General features: G+C 42.1%; 1 protein-coding gene across 2 annotated transcripts in view; it reads left to right on the forward strand.

Moving 5' to 3' along the window:
• The window catches only part of khdrbs3 (KH domain containing, RNA binding, signal transduction associated 3), a 117,990-nt gene extending 109,489 nt beyond the window's left edge, over positions 1-8,501 (forward strand). The window contains exons 9-11 of one of the 2 annotated variants that reach the window (XR_005073177.1): positions 1,950-2,089; positions 4,335-4,390; positions 5,602-8,501. Coding sequence is in view for 1 of the 2 variants with exons in the window: in XM_037090694.1 (XP_036946589.1) it covers positions 1,950-2,041 (92 nt within the window). In the remaining variant the exon portion in view is untranslated. Of the gene's footprint in view, positions 1-1,949; positions 2,960-4,334; positions 4,391-5,601 lie in introns of those variants that run through there. The other variant, XM_037090694.1, reaches the window with a different exon arrangement.
• Positions 8,502-23,961: the final 15,460 nt, after the last annotated feature.

The raw sequence follows: 23,961 nt of genomic DNA on the forward strand, positions 1-23,961 counted from the left end.
ATGCTTCAAGTTTTCCTTATTTCGCCAAACAAGAACTCTCCTAATGAAGTCTGATACTGTCATAGTGCTTAGAGTAAAGGTGTCATGATTTCCATTTTGAATAAAAATGATGACTGATGATGATTTCAACCATTTTGATTTGGGAATTCCGCAATGTTTATCACTGTGTTTTAATACTGGGACCTTTGTTTCATGGGCCAGGTGCTTTAGAGGGGTCGAGCACACCAACAATTTCGAACAAACTCTCGCACGCTGCCCAGCTAGCAAAAAATACACAAAAGGGAGTGGCCTCGAGCCTGCAACCAATCACATTCTGCACATGTATTATCCAAAGATGAATAACACACATTAATCCCCTCAGTGAAAGTAAACATCCCATATACTACACAAGTCCCCGAAGGTTAAACTGCAATAACAGATGAGAACGATGAAAAACAGCAACGATAAATATGAAACTCCATAATATATACAATGAACGATGAAAGTGATGAACGGTGAATTACTCCTAAATAAACTATATTATAGAGTAAGTAGATTTAATAAGTAGATTGTTCAGTGTCTATCGATGAATATGAATATGCATATAGTTTATCAGGTGTTTTTCTCACTAAGTAACCTATTAATGTAAACATTGATGCTGCACGTTATTGTGAGTCGTTGTATTTATTAATGCGTTTTGTATTATTTAGTGATGCTGTTTTTCATTGTTCTTCAATTCAGTGCACCTTAGCGTTTGTTAGGGTGTTTATCATTCAGTGGTATGTTTACTTTCGTACTGGCATTTGATATTTCTTTGTCATTTAACCTTTATATATAACACGTGTGGAATGTGATTGGCTGCAGGCTTGCGGCCACTCCCTATTGAAGACGGCTGCTCATTAGTAAAGATCGTAACAAAATTAAACGATCTGTCTTTTGATTTCAGTGATCGACATTTGAAGCTCAGTTGGATTGTTTTTAATTTAGAACCGAAATCATGATGTGCCGACTCCAAGATACAATGACAGTGACAGATTTTGCTTTGAGACGTTGTTTGGGACTTGTTCGGCAAAACAGGGAAGAAATGAAGCATATGATTTCTTCTGCATCTGGAGGATTTAATATACTGAAGACCTGTGTTCGTTCATTTCATGCTTTAGAGATTTGAGTGTGTTTTTTTGAAAAGTCAGAGCTAATAAAAAAAGAAAAAAAAAACTTCCCCAACTTTTCTGACCACAGAAGTAGAAGAACTTAAGCACCTTCAACTCATTAGAGTGCTTCGCACATAAAATAGAAACCGCTGCCGCATGGGTCACACAGCAAAAGGGCGACAGTTCAAAGCAAAACAGATAAACAGGGTTGATGTGCATCCTTGTTCTCGAAAACACAAGGTTACCTTGGTCTATTTCTTCAAAGTGACTGTCAGTGAAAGGGTGACAGGTTTAATTAAGGGGTATTGGCTATGTGCTGCCAACAGAGAGCCTGTACACAGGAAAAAAAAAAACAACCCTTTGTGAGTCTCAGCTCTAGGGAAGTCTCAGCGCTGGCTGAAGATCAGACAAAGGGTGCCATCAATACTGGCACTTTCACATTGACAGTACCAGGGGGTGAACAGGGGCTGATTTGGGCTAATGGTAATTGTGACCTTTTTGCTGGGAGCCACTAAACGGGTCCTTTTCAAGTAGCTATTTGATCCTCTCATTCAATTATCTGAGATGCATCCTTCCAGGTGAAAGTCAAGCCTCTTGGTGTGAGTCTCTGTTTCGACGCTCGGCTCGAAACGGCGCTTTTGTTATGAAATGAGCGGCATCGAAAGCAGACATTTGTGCCGCTTTATTTCCATCGCAGGGATGTTTTCACAGCATTTGCATAGAGCCGGAGAGACTTTACACAGGTTGTTATAGATGAATGAGTAGCATTTACGCCTCTGTAATCACTCCCCCATCTGCTTCTTCTCCTCTCTTCTTCAGGTCTGGAAGAGTGGGCAAACAATCGCGGCAAGGCACCGTCAGTACGAACAACCAAGGGAGTGTACAGAGATCAGCCATACTCCAGATATTGAACTGTTTATACAACCCACACCTGAGTCCTCATGGCTGTTTCAACCCAAGTAATGGATTTTTTATGGACGCTCCCACCTTTTTAGAATCGAAAACTAAAACAGCAAAAATAACACAAATGAGACGGTGATAGTGAGACGTTGAACAAGTTTTTTTAAAAAACGGCACCCCCCCCACTGATTATAAAAGAAAAAAACACACTCCCACTGGGTAAAATGTGTAAAGTAATTGAGGTACTTTTTCCCCCCAGGACAAATCGACTGGACGTTAAGATTAAGACTCCGTAGTACGTTAAGTTTCTCTCTCAGCTATGTGATTGTGAAGAACGACATTGTATCGAGCTATTATACTTGGTAACGATTAGCGACTCACTGTAAGCTGCCGATACAGTGTACCTACACAGCTGCCAGCGCAACTTAATTTATCACCCTCTATTCTTCCAACCTTGAACTGCGTGGTTGATCACTTAAAAAAAATGTAGTAGCTTAGTCCTAGGAAAGTGCAGTACTGTAGATATTTTTTCTGAGGGGTAATCGGTGAAATTGTGTCCCTTGTAAATGAAGCATTTACAACCTGAAAAAAAAAAAAAAGAGAGAAAAGTCATACTGTATACATATTGTTTTGTTGTTTCCTCCTTTTTTTTGTAAAATAATAGTTCTTTAGAGTTAAAGGGCTTATAAAAGCATGGTGTGCAACTGTGGATATTGTCAGCTGTTTTATTCTAAAAAACAAAACGAAAAAAAAAAAAAAAAAGTCTATGTAGTTGTGTTCATGATTCCAGGCCCAAAACATCCACTTTAATACATCTATAAATAGTCGCTCATACTCCCTGTACAGCAAACAACTGGAGCTGCGAAACAGCAGTCCAGGAGCTTTTTCATTTTCTGTGATTTTTTTTTTTCTTTTTTATTTCATAGATGCTCTAAATAAGTAATTTTGATGTCATTCTTTGATTTAATACGAGATCCTTTTCTGACTTTGTAGGCATAATAATCATTTCTAAGATGCTTAAATCACATGCTGTTGAATTCGTAATCATGTCCATCTAGAGCTTTGTTCAACGATATTGGTTTTTGAGCTTATGTAAGCCCTTTAATATTTTCTTCTTTGTTGATGCTGAATAAACGTTTTGAAAGAAAACCCTTGTGTTGGAGAGACTAATTATGGACTCATAAAAAGCCTCATAATTTAAACTAACAAACCAACGTGAACAAAAAAAAAAAAAAAAAAAAAAAAAGCTTGACAAGTTTGGACCATCTCCTTGATGGAAGCCTGTGATGAATTAAAACTCAATGTATTCCTGTCGCAACTAAGTAACAGACAGCGTTAAACGACATGTGTTTCAGCGTAGAATCGCGGTAACAGTGGCATTTCCAAAAAAATAGTTAGAGTGCAAACAGCAAATGGCTGTTCGTGACCTTGTAAATGACCTCAGTAATCTGATAAGGATGGTTTCCTATTTGTATTTGGACGCCACGTGATGCATTTTGTAGGAAATCTCCCCCGACTGAGATTTGGAGGATTTAGCGATAACGACGTCGCCGCTCTTGAAACTCTCTCCTCTCTGTTTGTTCATATAATTCGATGTGAGGCGGACGCTGATCGCGTCGCGCATCATCAGTAAACACACATTAACTCTCGGAGTGTTTACCCTGACAGAGGACGGCTCTTAGCGGCGCGTCAAAGCCACCTTGACCTCTAGGCCATGTTCAGTTCAGTACCGGTGGGGTGGGGTGGGTGGCGGGTGGCGGGTGGGGATTGCTCTCTCTTCTTGTTTTGCTCTTTCTGTTCCTCTCCGGTCATGTGACCCTCTCCCGGTCGTTTAAAGAGCCTGCCTTTGCCCCGTCCATTAAAGAGACTCTAAATGACCCCCAGCTGACCTCCGCAGAGAGAGGATGGCAGTAGCAGTTTAAAAAGACCTCCGTCCCACAAGGTAAACAACCTGACCCAGTTTAACCTCTCCCCTAACGTAGTTGAACATAAAACCTCTCTAAACTTAAATGTAATATGTTTTCCTGTCTCTGTTAGTCCGTAATCTAGCACCAAAGCTGGGAATAATTAGATGTATGTAACAAAAAAAAACTGTAATAAGTATGATAAATAGCAGTAATATTTCAGCGAACTGTGTAGTGAAATAACTTTATCCTAAGACTTTGATAAAATATATCCTCTGTTACAATAATTGGACCATAAAATGTTTATGTTGTCTTGGCATTTGTTTCCACGATAATAGTTGTAAAGTACGCTCATGTCATCAGCTCACCTGGTCACAGTGTTGTTTATATTCCTTTCTAGGTCCACGTCCCGGCTACAGCAGGCCAAGCCATCCAACCGTCTCATTGGTGCTAAAGGTATGTTGCATTATGTATCAGAAGTTTAAGATTTGATGTTTTAAATATGAAACCATATGAAAGTACGGGGTCAAATAAGGGTGATAAAAAAATATATTGAAAGCTTCATGGTTGGACCTGGTGAACCTTTGGGACTCTTGAAGCTTCCAAGAATTCTGCAGAAAAATGGTCAATAGCTCAAATTCATGTTTTTTTAATTATCAAAAGATGCTGGTTATGTCAGTAAGGATTTTTTGCATGGTAATATAATGGGGTCAAATCATGGTCAGAAAGCTTCAAGGGCTTTGGATTACTGGAAGGTTATGAGAACTCTGCAGGAAAAAATGAGCAAACGCTTCGTTTTAGTGTGCATACGTATTATTCTAATGAGGTGAAGAACGGGATTTTTTTCATGCATGGTCAAAAATATTACATTCTTTAAGGCTGGATCCGTTAACACACGGCGATCCTTGAAAAGGTTGCAAGAAATCCTCTGAAAGAATGGGAAACAGTATTTCAAGCTATTAAAAGACGCACGTTACGTCGCTGGTGTCTGTGATGGTTTTGTGCACGCGAGCTCGATAATGTTCTGAGTCCATGGGTTCAAATATGAGATCGAAGCTTCGAGGCTGGATCAGGCGTCCCTCTTGAAATCTTGAGCTAAAGCTAATGACGTCTACGAGGCAGAATACTTGCATCTTACCTTCTCGGGCGTTGATTTGAAAAACCACTTAGGGGGCACGAAATGAAATATTCTACAGAGGACGCGGCGTTATCATGACAAATCAAATATTAATGTGACTTTGAGGCAACTTGGTGTTCCCCTGACGGATGTTTAATGTTGGAAAATATATTTCCGGAGCTCGTGAAATCCTTCGGAATTGCCCCCAGTTTGGAGGCTTGACCCACAGCTCTCCTGTTATACCCTTTTCACAATCCTCCCTCAAGGGGATTCCTCTCCTGCTGGACCCTCTGCCTCACTTTGTACCTATGCAATTAGTGTATAAGAGCACTCTGTCATCTGAACCACTACAGGGACCCTGTTGCGGCAGCAGAGAAACGATATGCCTGACTGCCCAAAAAAATAAAAAGAAACCCCAAAAAAAAACTTGAAGTTCACAAACCAGAATGTGATAAAAGGATGGTGCTAAAAATGCCCTTCTCTGCTTTGCCTTCTCAGTTTTTTAAGCTCATACTGTTTGTCTCTCTCTCTTTCTCTCCTCTCTTGTTAGACTTGACAAAAACCACACATGAGCTTCCCTCCAGGCGTTCACCCCCTCCCAAAGTCAAACCGAATTCCCGAAAAAAAAAAAAAAAACGGCCGTCCAACTTCACAGAGAATCTTCACCTTGGCCGAAAGCTGGACTCTCACATTTTCACAGTCTGGACGGAGGTGAATCCTTCGGGGGAGAGGCGGTGGACAAGATGGACTGACCTGTTGAGATGAAGAGAAAAAAAAAGAAATGAAAAAGAAAAAGAAAAGGAGGGAAAAGATAATACATGTATCACACATCGTCAGTCTCGGGAGAAAGAAGGGAGGAAGAGAGAGGGAATCCGTGAGGCAAACGGAGCTCCTCATCCTCCGGGACGATGTGTCCAAGTGAATTTCCTTCGGAGCATCGGCGCCCTCCGTATACATTTTACATACACACAGGAGTGCTCTGAACTGACTGTGAACCTGCGCCGTGTCTTTCTTTATTTAGGCTGTTGTCTACCACTTACATTAGACTTTTAACTGTCGACCTAGCTGGGAGGGTGAGTAAATAAATAATGCAATCTGCTGAGGGTATGACATCACATCTCGAGCAGACACCTCTAATCTCAAATTGTTGGCGCTCATTAACCTATATCCAATCCACTCCAGCGAATAAATAATTCACCAAGTGCCTTACTGTTGCCTTGTTGTGACAGTTTTTTTGTTTTTTGTTTTTTTTTATGTTTAGCGTCAGTGCCAGAGTTACAATATGAGGCGCTGCGCTGGAAAAGGTAGCAGCTCTTCCTTCTTTCATGCCGCTTTTTGGTTTTTCTGTATCGTCACTGTAACGCGAGAACCCGCCACCCCCCCCGCCCCGCACGCATGACAGTAGGGTCCATTCCAGATGTATTGCTTAATCAGAATCGACTTGAGTGGATATTACAATTCCAAAATAGCTTTCTGTCGGATAGAGGGCTTCATTCTGTCTTGTGCATAAGTCCAGATAGGCTGATCCGTATTCCGCACAGTTGTATGTCCTCAGTGGCAGACAATGGTTTTCCATTAGAGGGAGTGATTCTCTGTGGAGCCGCGGGCCAAGCCTCACACAATAACACGGCGACCTAAAGCTCGCATCTGGGGCTCCCAGAGTCAACTCTCATCACCTCCGGGGGGCTGACTCCCCCCCACCACCCCTCCGAGGTGGCTTAAAAAAAAACGACAGGCTTATCTGAAGTGAGCTTGTCCGAGTTAATAAAGTAAGAGCAGCTTATTTGATTAAGAATGCATACAAAGGAGGATGTAGTGATCTGTCACTGGGAGACGAGTTCATTCCGGCACTAGAATGCAGACAGTTATATCTCCACGTTCCATGTAAACCCTGCGCAGTTACATTTGTGTCAGCTGTGTCTCTTTTCGTTGCGCCGCTTTTAAGTGTTTCGCTCGATCCCGCCGTTGTTGTCCGTGCTTTTTCCTTTTGCATTTTCTTAGTTTAGCTTCCCCCTCACAGTAGCCAGCTACGTTTCAGGGAGCCAGCATTGTTTCACAACAAAGATTTTATTTTTTTTTTTTCAAACCCAGCTCGGGGGATGCATGTCGGACACTCACCAGGCAGGGATTTGAGAGATGATTTCACGCAGCGGGTCACAGCGGTGGTGACTACAGCTCTCTCTGACGGGACCCACTACCTCATATTCAGAAGCGCATAGTGCGCCCTAATCCCTCATCCAAACACTGATATCATCATCCATCGTCCAACCCTGTTTTTTACACTTGCGTGGTGCTGGGCAGATTTGGTCACCTTCAGAACCAGCCAGGCTAGCTGGTTCCCAGATGTTTCCGGCCCCGTGCTTGGCTAAGCTAAGCTAAGCTAAGCTAACCAGCTGATTCAGCTTCATAGTGGCTTTAGAAATCAATTGTAAGATGCGATTAAAGTCACCTTCAAAATGTTATAATGGCTTCAGTTTTTTCTGAAAGATGAGAACCTTGGTGCGACCCGTTCATTTCCCAGTGGCCCTGCATCAGATGTATAAGAGTAACAGGTTAGCGGTGGCTCGCAGTGTCTTTTTTACTTACCACTTGGAGGCGCCACACTGGCTTTAATTTTACTCCCTTAAAAGGACATGAGGCATGAAAGTTTATCTTAAAAATATATATATATATATATTTTAATCTCTCATGCCCTACTTATAACTAAGCAAAGGTAAATTAGATCCCTCCCTTTTTTGGCTTTGAAAGAGCATTTAAAAGGCAATGGATTTTTTGATTCTATGAAGTACGCTTCCCCCACTCGTATTCCTCTTAATCATGTTGAGGATCTAAAGTGGCCGCCTCCTGGCTTTTGTTCCATAATTAACTGGAGGGCTCTTTATCTTACTGAGATTAAAACACCCTGATCAATGTTGAAGTGTCCCTCTGTCTCCTTTAGAACGGAGCGCTAATGCGGCCACGGGTCAGCGTGTGTCGCCTGCTAAATGGAAACTCAGATTGAGAGGGATCGATCATTACAGGGGCCCGCGAGTGAACGGGGGCGGAACAATAGCAATAATACAGAGAATTTACCACCATTGTGTTCACCAATAAAACGCTTTTCAACAAACAGTAAAGCCATCAAACTTTTTTCTAATATAATTACGTTTGGCGCTTTTTTTTTTATTTTCGTGATTAGTATTTTAGTTGCTTGCAGGGCAAAAGAGCAGATGCTATAAAGAGAAATCAAATATATAAAGAACAGAGAGGCTTTAAAACAAGAAAAAACAAGTCACAGGCAGAGACAAAAGATGGAGAAAGAAAAAGAGGGAACCACAGGGTGAGAGCAGGTGCATACAAATACCAACACTGAAAGGAAATCTTCTCTTTATATTTATATGAGCGCTTTGTAGGGAGAAGCAGATATCAAGCAGGAACAAGACTGGGGAACAACTTTTTGAGCAAAGTCGACATTTGTACTTGTCAGCCATATGCTATCTATAAATTGTGCATATTGTGCGTGCTGTTCCTGTATATACGCTCATGTGCTGTTGTGCATTAAGCTCGCTGTCAGTAAGTAAATACATGTTGGAGTTGTGGATACGCTTACCGGCAATAAAGGTTTCCTCTTGTTGATAATAAAGCTTGATAAGTCCTCCTTTTGTCAGATGTGTTGTGACTGTGCTGCTCTCCTCCCTTTGATGGCGTCACTTCAAAGCCTGTGTATGTTCGCCACACTGGGTCACACTGGGAAACAAATCATAAAGGCATTTCCACTGTCCCGACTGTTGAGGATTGACACTCTATAATGAAATCCGATCAAAATATAGTTCTATTAACTCCAAGTAGGGGAGCTCGTGATGAGTTTTGGCAGTTGGCATGTTTTCCCTGACTTCAAACCGCACCACTGCAGGGATATTATTTACCTTGATACGCCCTTGAAATAATAGTTGCAGATCAAATAAGTTTGTGTTGCGAAGGCTGTCTCAGTCTCCAACCTTTTAAATATTGTATGTTCCCCTCTGCCGCTGCCTTGGATACATCTCTCTCCTCATGTAAACGCTGCTGTTCTTTATTCTTTCAGCCGTTTTTTTTTTTTTTTTTCCCCTCTCTCCCCTTGCTTCCATCCTTCAGGCCGTTCCACTTTGAAGCAGCTTCTCAGCTGTGTGAAATTTGAGATTAAAGTCCATCTGTTCATGCGAACAGGCCCCCCCCCACCCCCTGCCTCTGTCAATAAATACACGTAAACACACACAAAAAAAAAACAGACAAAAAGTGGTTGTTGTTTTTAACGGGTCAAAGGCAGCCGCGGTATGACTGAGCCAGAAACGGTAACGGGCCGGTTGAGCGAGCGCTTTCAGCCTCGCTGGATCAATTACACCTGACACAGGCCATTGCAGACAATGAATTTCTCATCTAATTTTTTTTATTTATTCATCAGCGCAGAAAAATGGCCCGGTGAAGCCAGAATCTTTTCAGGGTACTGTGCAGTCCTCCGGGGCCCGTAAAGGTGTGTCTGGGCTTGTGTGTTTTTGTGCATCGCAAACAAGTTTCCTTCCCTTTTTTATATCCCTTTCAGGTGAGAAAAGCAACATACTATATTTCCACCCCCCAATAAAACCCAGTGTGAGGCCGAGGCAGCGGCAGTTTTGTTGGCTTTTCCACCCGGTCAGCCCGGTTAATAAACTGATGCATTCTGATGGTATCCAGTCCCTCCTCTACTGTATTGTTCGCATTCCAGCAGCAGCAGCGAGGGGAGATCCCTCTGCCAAAAAAAACAACAAAAAAAAAGACCCTCTGTAAACCACCAGCGCTAGAATAGCCCAGAGATTAAAGCAATTGTTTATGCTTTGAGTGCATACGTGGAGATGTAAGCAATATAGGCAGACAGAGTTCTCTGGATGAAATAACACAGAAATTACACGATCACATTGCAGGCTCAATATGAATGGACTGGTAGGGGATGTTGCAGAGACACCATCATGAGTAAAGTTAAAAGCCCATCACCTATAGCGTTTACCTTAACACCCATCTCCACTTATAGAAAATTGACCTTCTAAAGGGCATCTGCCTCCTGCTAAGCTCAACATGTTTGGCATTTCGAGTGTCCCTACCTACGCCTTAACCTCTCCATGGAACATGGTAAATAGAGGAGGAAAGAATCAAAGTGCCAATCAAAAGTCGGATTACGCGTCACAGTGCTTTAATTGTAGTATATTAAGTCACACTTTGTGTAAACCTCTGTGAAATATCCTGATCGGGAAATAACAGTTCCTGCTCTGGCGTCGTGCACTTAAAGGGGAGCACCGATATCAGTGTAATGGCAGAGTACAAATGTGCTAAGTGGCTACTTACAGGTAAATGTACAGTAAAAATCCATCTGAGTGCAACTCCAACTGTTACTGGCAAAGTCATGCTATTATGTTCCCCATCATGAAGGTGATAAATAATTAGCAGAAGTACCTTAATGGCAGGATGGATTACTAGAGCTTTTGGCTCCAGGAGCTGGAGCAGGTCATCCATTCATCAGCTGGTGGTTGGACCCGCAGCGCCTCCTGTCCAAATGTTGAAGTGCCCTTGATCCTCATATTTCTGCCATTGGCCAGGCCAGCGTCTTGCATGGCAGTGTTTGGATGGATGACTAAAAAGGCACATTAGGAGCAAAGGTGTGGAACAATAGCTCTTCCTTATAACAACAGCATCCTGGTCAGAGGCAGTACACTCCAAGTTTGGCACTGTAGCTACCCCTCTAGCTTTAGTTCAGGAGGCGTAGTGTAGAGGCATACAGAAAGTCAGGTGAGTCAGATGGTAGGTAGGCAGGTCAAACACAGGGATTAGCTCAAACAGACCAGAGCAAGAGGCATTGCCTATTTTGTCTTTTTTTTTTTTTTTTATATTTGTTATGTTGCACAAGTTTAAGCTATGTACTTTACCTTAAAGGAGAACTTTGGTCAATTTAAACATGCAGCTTCATTGCTCAAGCTACCCTTGACTTGCCAGTACCGCAAACACGAACACATTTGGTCCAACCATTGCAGGGCTCCGTGAATGGAGATTTAGCATTGACAGCTAACAGCATAGAGTCAGAACTTTACACTGTGTTTTAAGCTTCTTAACATGCTCCACATCTCACCCCAAACGTTATGCAACATCAGCAGACACCTTACAACACAGCACTGTGGCGTGTATGACTCAAAATGAACAAAAAAGTAGTTAAAACAGTGTATTGGTGCAAGGAGCTACATACCGGTTTGTTGACAACCGTGTCTTCCGGTAGCTAGACCAAACTACAGTGCTGTGTTGTAAGGTGTCTGCTGATGTTGCATGACTTTTGGGGTGAGATGTGGCGCAAGTTAAGAAGCTTAAAACACAGTGTAAAATTCACGGAGCCCTGTAATTGTTGGACCAAATGTGTTCACGTCTTCGGTACTGGCAAGTCAAGGGTAGCTTGAGCAATGAAGCTGCATGTTTAAATCGACCTAAGTTCTCCTTTAACTTAACACAAATGACCTGACTGAACACTGTTTAACACAAAGAAGGTTGGAGCTGATAAGATCTGTTTTTCTAGCCTTTCTGATATACCGGTATCGGTTTTAAGTTGCCCACACCAACTCCTTCAATCACCTTTCCAGGCTGCTGATTCAACAGAGCGGGCCGTGCTGGGCTGCCCTGCAGCTGTTCCGCTAAATTAGCCCAGAGACACTGAAGCTACCATGGCCAAAATGGTTGGTGTGTTTACCTGGGAAACTACAGCCCACAGTGTACTGCATCAGCTCCACTGCTGGCTGTTTGTTGTGCGAATCAAGTGCAAGAAAAGCACAGGCACAACCCATCAACACCTGACAAGGACTGGACAAACAGTTAGGAAAAAGCACGCTAGGTAGCTAATTCTTATCTACATTTATTGTGGCCCACTGAGGCAGAGTACGGCAGGTCTTAAAAGAAAATCACTTGGATCCATGATAATGTAGGATAAGATGATAATATTCCACAACGCTAGAAGCCTAGGTATAGAGCATCAGTTGTGAAGTGACCGAGCTGCCATGTTTGATGAGTTGGGAGTGAGAATGTTTTGCTTTTCAATGCATAAAAAATAGCCTTATTAATGGACAATAACTAATTATTAACGCATCATATATCAGCGGTAGTAAGCCATTACAAGACTACTTTTGGGGTGCCAAGTTGCCTTTTATCCACAGACACCTCCCATGAAGCATACGACAGCTTATCTTCAGGGAAAAAAAAGGGAAAAAAATGTATTATAAACTGTTTATTTGATATCTGGCTGTCACTACACGTGCCACGAGAAGATGGTGCAAAGAACAGACACCACACAGAACATACAGGTGAGTGTCAGTGTGAGTGATAGAAACACAGAACAGTCCACGGCCTCCAGGAACTGCCAGCAAGCTAAGGTGTTAAGTCAGATCTGAAGCAGACTGCGGCAGGAGAGCTGATGTTGGATGTTGTTCAAAGTCTGCGGCTCTTATGTTGTGCAGCGGGCATTAAAGTTCTCTGAGATTCTGTCGAGCTGATGTAAAATTAGGGAAAGCCTCCTTGAAACCATGTCCCCTTTGGTTTCAGACTTTTATGTGAGGGAGAGGAAATAATTTACAAAGCGTGAGTCATGAGTCCACGAGTTTCCTGGGGTGGTTATCAGGGAAATGGGCAGAAGTAGCATAAGTAACAAAGGATTGTGATTCTTTCAAGAATTAAGAAACCTAGCTAAGTGAGCAAAGCATTGATAATAATAATAATAATAATAATAATAATAATAATAATAATAATAATAATAATAATAATAATAATAGTGTTAACAGTATTCGGTTGATAAAGTCTCAAATCTAGATAGTCAAGCCAAATGCTGGTTCTGGTTCTGCTCATGATTCGTGCAAGATGGCATGGGCTCAGAGCTATAACAGAAAAAAAAGTTGTTATTTCAGTAAACTTTAGAAATACATTTATTTATGATGAATATAAAATGGATGTCAGGTGGGATCAGTTACCATGGCACATTTAACAACCCCTTCTGGAGGACAGATGAGCATTCCCTTGTGCACCTCACAAGGGATTTGCTGCTTCTTATAAACTAACAGAATGGGAGTGTCTGGCTCTTCCCAGCTTGATGCTCCAATATTGTGCCTATTCACTGATCTGAAAACTGCCCTCATTGCACATACGCTCAAAAGGTTTCCTAGCTTCCTTGTTTACCTCCACAGTTAACACTGGGACTATACATTTTCTAGTTTCTGGGAGCTCTGCATACGTGAAACCTTCATAGATCAAAAACCATTGCCGGTCATTGCAGCTGGATGTGTACTGTTAACAGTTCTACGCACTTGTCTTTCAGAATGGTGCTCTGTGGGGGAAGGTACTTTTCAGGCTGCAGGGGGGTTTTGTTATTGCAGTAAACTGTCCACTGGGACAAATAGTCAGCATGGCTGAGTGGTGTCACTGTATCCAGCTCTTTTCAAACATCAGTGACTTTCGCCCTGAATGTGAATGTTGGAGCGTGCGAATAGATTGAAAACGTAGAATATGTGTAACAAGATGGACGGTAGCGGAGCGGAGAGGTGAAGAAGGGGGCTGAGGGGTCGGATGCGATTGCGGCCGAACGGTTGCTGAATCAAGCTTTAAATTTAAGCACATCTAGGGAGCATCAAGGAGGGACTGAACTGGATGAACTGTTTCATTTCCCATTATTAAAACCATTTGTTACTATTGATAAACGCTTTATAAAGAGAAGAAGATGACATGCTTGTAGTCTGTCAGTGGCCGGTCCCTTCTGATGGTTTGATTTTGTCCCAGGCTTTGGGGTGATCTCCCCCCGCAGTCGGGGGAACACAGTTCAGCTTTAGCGTTACATCAGTGCTGGATGAGATGATGAAACTGTCAGCGCTCCTTTCTCTCCGAGCCCTCAGAATAAAGGTGCAGAGATGGACCTCCTGACCTCTGGGATTGTCTGTCTGTGTGTCTCTTTCTTCCCACAGTGCTGTGGATGATTTCATGCACTTTCATCCTCTCTTTCTGACTGGCCTCTTCTTTCTCCTAAATTTCTCCCACCCATTTTTTTTTTTTTTAATTTTTCTCCCTCTTTGTTGCTGTAGGTTCGCCTGACTATGTTGATTAGACCTCATGGGAGTGGAAACGTAGCACCTGGTTCTCACAGGATGAAGGTGTGTGCAATCATAGTGCATTTCTATGGGTTTAAATCGCATATTAGAAATTGTCCTTTTGGGAGGACAAGCTGTGTGTTGTGATGAAAAGACAAGCGATTAGGCAAGCTGCTAACTCCACTGCTGGAATAAAAATGCTACCATTAGCATCCTCAAATGCACAATGAGCTAGGTCAAATGTAAAAATAGAGATTATATTAAAAGAGGTCATATTATACTTTTGGGGTTTTTGCGTTTCCTTTATTTTGTTATGTAGCATTTTTGTGCGTGTAAAAGGTCTACAAAGTGAAAAAGCCCAAAGTCCACCCAGAAGGAAGCTACTCTCTCCCATAGAAAACACTTCTCCTGCACTTCATGAAACACCTTGTTTGGAGTCGAGCCTTTACTTCTGTAACTTATGTGCATCATCACTATGTGCATGTAACAGATGTTGTATAAATACATATACATATGTGTGTGTGTGTGTGTGTGTGTGTGTGTGTGTGTGTGTGTGTGTGTGTGTGTGTGTGTGTGTGTGTGTGTGTGTGTCATGAAATATATACACACCAGCCAGTCAGACATACAGTTGCAACTGCTGTAGTGGCATTATTTTAGATCACACTACCTTGCACAGCATGACCTGCCCTACTCTGCCTCTGATTGGCTGCATCCTGCTTAACTGGCAGGATGTAGCCAATAAAAAATTAAATATGTAAACCCATTCCCAAATGAAAGTATAAACCTCAAAACATTAGCACAATCTGTCCTCTTTAAGACAGTATACTAAGTACAATGTTGAGGGATTTCATGTTTTCCATTACATTTCTAAAAAAAAAGATATTAATCATATTATCTCCAATCAGTTTTTGAAATATGATGCAGTTAGTGTGTTAAACTACCCATCAGTGTGTAGTTGTGTAAACAAATGGCTCTTTAAAGGTGCATTGTGTAAGAATTGCCCACCTGTCGGAAAGGATGCATTCAGGCACAGTGTTGATTGTCGGTCACCAGCAATTTGGAATAAAAAATATGGAACAATGTGGGGTTTTTGGTTTTTTTTTTTCGTTTTTTTTTTTTATTACCTGTGCCAAACTTGCATTTCTGAAGATTATTTCAGTTGCATCTGACAGGACAAGATTTTGTATGAAAGGCAAAAATGTTTCTCCTCCTTGCAGAGATGATAGCTGGGAAAACACAGAATATGTAGGACACAAGTACATATTCAGATGCTTTATCTCATGAGGGATGTGTTTTGTGGAGCGCAAACATTTAATTCATGTTTTAATTAAAACTGAACCTTCATGACCGATGTCTTTATTATCTGTCAATTAAAAGAAGAGCGTGTGTGTTTAAAATCATCGCGCTACCGCATTACGCTTTATGTTTCCTTTACCTCCGCAGTCGTAAAACCCCCCCGCAGACGAGGAAATCTCGTGTGGCCGCTCATCCTGAGAGATCATTGCATGTTACAGTGGGTCATATTTAGGGCAAATACAATGAGGTGATTTGGTTTTAGATTTAATGTAATGGCTCCGTTTAATGTGAGAGCCGTCCTAAATGGTCGGGTCGGCTGCCGTCTGTGGGAGTGGTGCGAGGACATAAATCAGCGGTGGGGAAGTTTCCTTCCTCGCTTCCAGAAACAAGCGGCACTTTCTGATGTTAATTTGTCACATTGCTGTGTGCACACACATCCCTGGGGAAAATGATAACGGGCCTCCTCCCCAATCACAGCCCTCCACTGTTCTACAACTAGCCCCATTTAATAAATCACTTGGGAAAAAATATCACATCTCTGGGGTGCCTTTAGACAAGAAATCCTCCCCTGGAGTTCCAGCAGGGTCACGTTCGAACAGGAGCTGGCGAAATTAGCATTTTTTTGTCTTTACCCAAGCAATTCTTTACAGGGAACCAAACTGGGCTTCTTCAGATGACGTCCCCTAATGATACTCAGGGGTACGCTGTGCTTTTACTGTCTTTGTTAAGGGACAGCTCGGTCCTCATTTTAGTTTTTCTTGTTTTTTTTTTTTTTTTTATTCCCCAGCAGTTTGCTGGACCCTGTGACATCCTCTACATGCGCTTGGAATAACGACACAACTTTAGCTTTCACTGAATGTAGTCATTCCGATTCCGCTTCTAATAGCATACAAAACAACTGGAGACTTCAAATGCAATGACAGCAGGTAATCCATCACTGTGAATGAGAAGAACGACGGCCACATTTTGAATTTCTGGCATCGCGACGCGGGTAGGAGGTTCTACAATTTCACACTTTCAAAAGGAGCTCATGTTGTGATTCAAGACCACCGCAGGAGACGCGATGGAGAAGATCATCTTACTCTTCCTTCCTGCTTCTCGGATTTCTCATGTTTTTTTTGTTTTTTTTTTGACCAAAACCCTTTTCACACAATACCTCATATTCTCTGGTTAAATTTAGTAGGCCACCCCTGTCCTGTCGATAACCATCAAGTCAAATCAGTAAACAGCAAGCCGCTGCCAGACATTCACGTTGCTACCTAAAATTATTATTATTGCGGCCTTGTAGCTGAATCAAGCCAAGAGTCACGCTGAAAGTCACGATGGCAATCTCTATAACAAAGGCAAAACAAAACAAAGGCATCAAATTCTCAACATGTTGTGCTGAAGGGGTGTATTCTTCCTGTCACTTCTTTCTTTATAAATAAGATGTTGCGCTCATTATGGGCCTTCTCTCAATTGTGTGCCAGGTCTGCTACAACAGGGTCCAAGCAGATTATCTTTTAACGTGTTACAGGCATATAATAATAATAATAATAATAATAATAATAATAATAATAATAATAATAATAATGATAATAATAATATCTTTTTCACATCCTTTTTTGATTATAATACTTTTATAATACATTTTTTTTTATCCCATATATTCTTATCCCACACTGTATGTTTTCCTCATGTGCAATCTTTGCCTTTCATTCGCTTCTTATTCGTGTCTGTGCACGTCACTTGAAATTGAAATATGCTTCATAAATGAATATTGCTTGGCCCGACCTGACTTGGGTCGGGGCAAACAGAGGGAAAAGTAAATAAATTATCACGACAGCCAAACAAGCACTCCCTCCACATCTTCTGCAGCCCGTCCTCATCAGAAAAATCAATGTGTAGGTCGATTGTGAGAGCAGCTTATTACTATTCATGTGTACGCTGTATTCTTGTAAGGCGGCGACTGCCAGTGGCTGTATTCATTGTCTCAGCAGGGAAGGAGGAAGTTGTGCAAAGCAGTATAAAGAACTACAAGTTTGCAACATGGACCTTTTACTACTTGACACAGTCTTGGAGGCAGAACTCCATTCATGTAATCATTTTGCGGTTTAGCGTCTCCTTATTGGTTCGTGGATGGTGGTCATATAAGATGATCAGTAAAGCTCTCAGGTTTGTATGATTGATGGTAAGCTGCAGCTAGGAAACAGCTAGCTTAGCATATAGAATGGAAACAGCTGGCTCTTTAGAAAGGGAATAATAAACGGTTACCACCACCTTTTGAACTCATTTCTTAATATCCAAGATATTGTTAGTTTTATCCTCACCAAAAAAAATCCCACAAAACAACTGATGGTTTGGCACGGGGTTTTCTGCAAGACTCCACTCAGACTTGACCAGGCACAGCCACTTTCTGAGACTGCGCTTCGCTAACCATCCTCTGCAGCTACAGCTTTAGCTTTAGCGGGGAAGATATGTGAGCCATCAAACCCTCACCATGTTAACAGGATATATTAATCTTTTGTGACTGCGCCCTGCTTCTCTGAGTGAAAGGAAACTCTCCATTCATTAACTGCGCTGGCACGAAGCTGTGGGTAGATGTCTGGCTGCCGTGATACTGGTCTTGGTCCCATGAGATGGACCCAGAATGTTTTTAGGGCTTTTTTTTTTTTTTGTCGCCATGAAAGGATTATTATTTATTTATTTTTTTACAAGAAAAGTCATGTTTGAGAGTGATTTAAGCCATCAGAGCTAGTTAACAGAATAAAACAATCAAATTTATATTCAGTACTAATTAAGGATTCCGGATTTAGACTCACTTGTTATTAAATACGCACAGCAAAGATAAAGACAAATCTCTCACAAGATGATGACTTGCTGTCTTTCAGGCACATCCGATGTATATTAAATTGGAAGGCTTTTGTCTCTGTTAATTCAGTGGGAGAATGTGAAAACATGACCTTCGGCGCCAGAAGCAGCTCCTGTTAGCACGAGGCTCGCAGCTTCCATTCATCAGCCTCTCCTCCCATGTTTTGCCCAGCCGAGGAGGATCTCTTGTGTCTTGTGACCCGCTCCAAACACGAAACTTGGATTCTATGAAAAATGCAATTATTTTAATGCCAGAGAAACAATTGACTTCTCTCAAATGTAATTTAATATGACAAAAAGAGCAAAATTGCACATGAACAAAGCCCTGCAATGATTGGCAAGGGTTGAACCCTCGGAGAGCCCCTCCGGAGAGGTTTGCATCCACGCTGAATAGCTTCAGCTGGTCTGCTGGAATTTGATACGGCTACCATGACCGTACTCTCAGTCCTTAATGAAAGCTTTGTCTTCTTCACATGTATGGAAAATGGCTGTAGGGCAGATCACATTTAATTCCCCCCCCCCCCCCAAACTGTCAAACCCAGGGAATGAGCCAAAAGTTAGCAAATGTTCCCAAACACAAAGTAAAGGGACATTAAGTCATGTATTTTGAGGTTTGTCAGCAGGAAAAATTCCTCCAGCATCACCAGGTGTTTGGCTCAGGCCTCCCCACCCCTTTACAAGTCCCATTTTCACAATGTGGAGCAGTGTGCTGGTTAATTAGAGCAGGGCTCCAACAGAAACCTCTGCTGAAGAGGAAAAACTAGTCGCCGTGATAAACGCTGGAATAACAATGCAGCTTTGTCAGCATGTCAGCTTCACTTTTTAACCTTTGGAGCTGAAATATGTGATTTCGGCTGCTTTTAACGCAGCGCTGCATTGCAGAGTGGTTGAAAAATGCCAGTAGGTGGGGGAGAGGTGTGTGTTTGTGTGTGTGAGCAGCGGGAGGTTCGGGTTAGAAGGGAAGCCAGAAACCTTAGCTCCGGGCCAAACAATTACCGAGTCATTTTGTATTGATCAGAGAACCTCTCGTGGACACGTTATGACCACTTTTGAGTTAGCAGGAAACCATTACATGTTGCCGAATCTCGCTCTGGACCAAATGCTTTTTTCATAATGCCCGGCTCAGGCGTCGTTTAAAGGATTTCATGCGCATTAAACAAGAATTTGAAAAGCGGCTGATGGAAAGGCAGCATGCATTAGGGTGACTATATTCGGTCGATGAGCGGCGGGGCCACAAGCTGTCCCTACCAGGCTACTTTCACATTGGATAATTGACAGCACAGATTCTCACGCCCTCGCACTGCCAGGCTGCTGGCCACAATTCAACACGGGAGATGCTCATTAACATAAGTTGGGAAGGTGCTGCCAGCCAAGTGTTCTGCTGTGAACACTTTCACATTATATAAGATGAAGATATTGAACATTCAGTGCGCATTAGATAGATAGATAGATAGATGGATGGATGGATGGATGGATGGATGGATAGATAGATAGATAGATAGATAGATAGATAGATAGATAGATAGATAGATAGATAGATGAACCAGTGTACAGTAAACATTACTCTATAGCCATTACGTTGTGCAATCAGCAGTTACTTCATAATGAAATGCTGTCAACTCCCAAACTACCACCAGTTTAAATAGAGATCTAGAGCTATAACGTGATGAGCCTAGCTTAGCATCAAAAGCAGCATGGTGAAACTGCTGGTTTAGCTCAGTCCAAAGTTCACAATTCAATCCACCAGGACTTGATAACTCACAAATTGACATATCCACCCACTTAAATCCCGCCCATTATTGCCCGGAGGTCCCATAACATATTGTTATATTACGTCACGTCCTCAGTTCATCTATATTGAAAAGAAAAACATGTTAGCAAGACGGTTACTAAACGTTGCTGGGAGATCTCCAAAAGCGTCCAGTGCAAAGATCTGATAGTGCTGTGTGGTAGACCTCACCATCAGCTGAACATCCACACATCTTAGGACAGCCAGCGTTAGCAAAATGCTAGCTAACGGGCTAGCTAAGCTATAACGTTCAGCACCTTGGTCTGTGGCCAGGAAAAAATACACAGAATGGGACATACTGCAGTGCAGGAGTGATGCTGACTGATAATCCTGTATCCTCTGTGTCTACAAAGAGCTTTTCTTGTTTTCCTTCAGATCAAAATGACTTGGCCTCAGTCCGCTGTGTTGTTTTACTGTGTTTATAAAATGTAAAAGCCTGAATTAATCCCTTGATTGCGTGCTGTAGATGTAGCTTTCCAAGGACAGCATTTGGACATTTGGACATTTGTAAGTGTGACACTACATGATATTTTTAAGTCGACCTCGGGGAACTCTGGCCGTGGTGGCAGTGAAAAAAACAAAAAGCCAAAGCCGTTTTTTGTGAAAACCTAACCAGACCATAAGCGATGCATTGTCACAGGATAAAACTGAACATTTTCAAGGTGCAACATAAAAAAATGTGACATTTCAACATAATTGTGGTTTACAGAACCTTTAGCAGCCAACATTTAGTCTGATATCTGGCTTGATGTGTTGAACATTGGGGCAGACATGAGTACAGCAAAGTGTTTAAAAAAAAAAAGAAAGAAAGCTTAAATCAATCAGACACTGTTCTGGAAGTAACTACAGATCATTTAGCTAGTTCTGCCATATGGCGAACAAAGGAGAAAGTCCCCCGGGTCGCTGAATTTTACCGACACAAGTCTGTGGCGGTAAACCGACAGCATTACCTGAATGCGTCTGTGACAGGACTTGAGCGCCGCTGTGCCTGCCCTGTGTGAGTGAGCGCAAGCTGCAGTCACCCAGAAGTGACCCGCCACCCAGCAGGTCCTCTCCACTTAACTGTGTAAACCCTGAAACACTGTGGAGAGAGCACAACGAAGTCTGAGCACGAACCGTTAAATCGAAGGTGAAAGACCGCCAGTGTGAACACATTTTTGCACTTTACTTTTAATCACTGTATGTAGTTTTGTCTTTCCTAATAATTGCCAGATAATAAATTAGAGTTCCCTTCTAGTGATTGTATTGTGCTGTTTGAGTGTTGCATTTTACAGGAGGAAATGGAAACACTCAGCCACCTTTTGATTTTGTCTAACTGAACGTTGACTTGATCTTCCACAACAGTATGAGTAAGTTTTGGACTCCACCTCGCTTCAGATGCATTCTGTTCTTTCAGTCATTTCCTCCGGTTTTTTAACACATCATCACACTGACACATCCTTGCCAATAGTCACTGAAATGTGAATTGTGTGAGTGCAAGTAAAAGCAAGACAGACAGGGAGAACAAATGTGACCCTCCTTTTTTTTTTCTTCCCGCCAACCACGCCACAAGCGCGAGCCGGTTGCCATGGCAGCGTGAAATGAAGAAAGTTTGACAGGGGTGCCATACATTTTTAAACCACTTATTGGCATTGCCTCAAAGGTAGCACCTCCCGCTGCCCTCCCCTTCAGCTGCTGTACAGCCACATCAGTGTCAGGGCCCGGCTCCCTGGAGGAGGGCTGCCTCGGCGGGCCGGCTGGGACTCGAGAGCCTAATTGGGGCCCGAGGACGCCTCCCTCTGCCGCTACAGCTGTGCTGCCACTGGCTGACGGTGGGATCAAAACCCCGTGACTAGCCAGGGGTCAGAGGTCGCCTGGTGGCTGCTCAGCATGCAGGGCCAGAGGAGGGAGTCCGCTGTGATGGATCGGGCAGTGCTGTCCTGCAGTCTCCATGAACTCTGACTGATGCCCTCAGCCGCTTCAGCCCGTCTCTGCCTCTTAAAGGAAAATGCAACGATGATGAAATTGGAATTTCCTCTTTGATATGCACACACTGTTTATGATTGTTGACTTTCCGTCTCCATAACTGCTCCAACTGTGTTTCTACCGGATCCAAAACAAAACCGATCCTTCTTGTGTCTTTGGTAAAGACACTGTTTGATTTTCATGAAGTTGAACCAACACATCTAAAATATGCGCCGCACTTCATTCACATACACAGAGGGTGCGCTGGAAGATTTGACGATTTTTTTCTTTTTGTTTGAGAGGGCGTGATAACCACTGATCAGACAGCGCTTTAAACCAACAAAGATATTTGATACTCGACTAAAAACATTTTAACCGCCTCTCCGCTCCTCTTGGCTTTAAAGCAGAAGTAAACTTTACTGTGGATTATAGACGCCAGACCTTCATTCAAATTGTTAATTTTATTACCCGATAACTTCCCCAACATTAAACCGTGCTGCCACCTCCATGTGCCAGGGCTCGGTTCCCCTATGCGGCATTTCAACATTTGTTCAAATCCTGGTCATGCTTGGTGGTTTCTTTTGTCATTTGCACTTTTACGATGCTTTTATCTGCTCTGTCTTCTGTTATACAGTGTAAGGGCTAAGCTGGACTGATAGAGACAATATGAACATATGAGAACCCCTTCTGTATTTCAAATTGTATTTGGTTTTTTTTCTTTTACAGTCCATATTTACAGGGACAGCACACAATTAAAAGTAATGTCACCGGAGCTAGTGGGCAGCTAATTTGCATCTGTTGTCCCTGGACGAAATTGAATTTTGTCCATTAATTTATCATTTCGAATACCAATCATTTCTTGCACTGCCTACTTCTGCAACTTTTTTTATTTTGAAGATGTAGTTCTTTACTCCCACTCAGGCTTGTGGGATTGGGAGGAAAAAGAAGGCCTATATAAATGAAATTGATTTAATTTGATTTGATGTAGAGTGAATAACTGAAGGTGAAGGCCTATGTAAAGGGTCTACAATTTTCTGCTACCCCCCTGTTCCCGCTGATCTTGTTAAACAGTGGCAACAGCAAGACGAGACTTGGCAGAACTTGCTTTGGACAGCCAACTGGCTAAGATTTAGTCCCTGAAAACCCCTGTGACATGACCAGAAGCAGAGACCGGGCACTGCAAAGCCAAAAGCAGCAAACTACAAGGCTGTGGCACATCAAATAAAAGGTTACGGGCATATCAGCTGTGATATTGAGGCAGTTTGAGCTTCAAAGTGACCTTGGACTGGCTAGAAAACTTCATTTTAACTCCCATAGCTTTGTAACACACTTATAATGTAGTACTCGGCATATACAAGAGCATTATTTAGTGTTTTGTTGTAAATAATATGTAAGTAAGTCAACAACTACTTTTTCTCAGTGCATAACAGTTAATAAATTATTCACAATATAACACAATTTGAATATGACACATAAACCGTATATTTATTAATGATGTATTTATTTATTCATGGATTATTTTTCCTCACTCTGCAAGACTGCTAAGCAAACTCCATCTAATCCAAAAGACACAGCTGAAACAAAACAAAACATTAAATTCCAAGGTCAATAATGAAACCTGAAGGCTCAACATGCCTTCACTAGTTTTGAACACATTAATTGACAGTGTTAAACCAGTCTATGAGTGATTTACATGTGTATACAATCAATGCAGGGTTTATAATACACTGTATTGATTGGTTCATGTCTGTAATTATACAACAGATCAATAAACAAATGTACAGCTGTTACACTGTGCTATGCATTAACACTAGTTGGGGTCCTTCCTAGGAGAGGATACACTTGAAATGAACTTACATCTTGTTTAAAGCTACATTATGGTGTTGTATGAAACGTTTAATCAATCGTTTATTGAACTTATATAAAAGCTGTATACAGG

This window comes from Acanthopagrus latus, chromosome 3 (assembly GCF_904848185.1).
Source record: "Acanthopagrus latus isolate v.2019 chromosome 3, fAcaLat1.1, whole genome shotgun sequence".
In the NCBI taxonomy this organism is placed as follows: Eukaryota; Metazoa; Chordata; class Actinopteri; order Spariformes; family Sparidae; genus Acanthopagrus; species Acanthopagrus latus.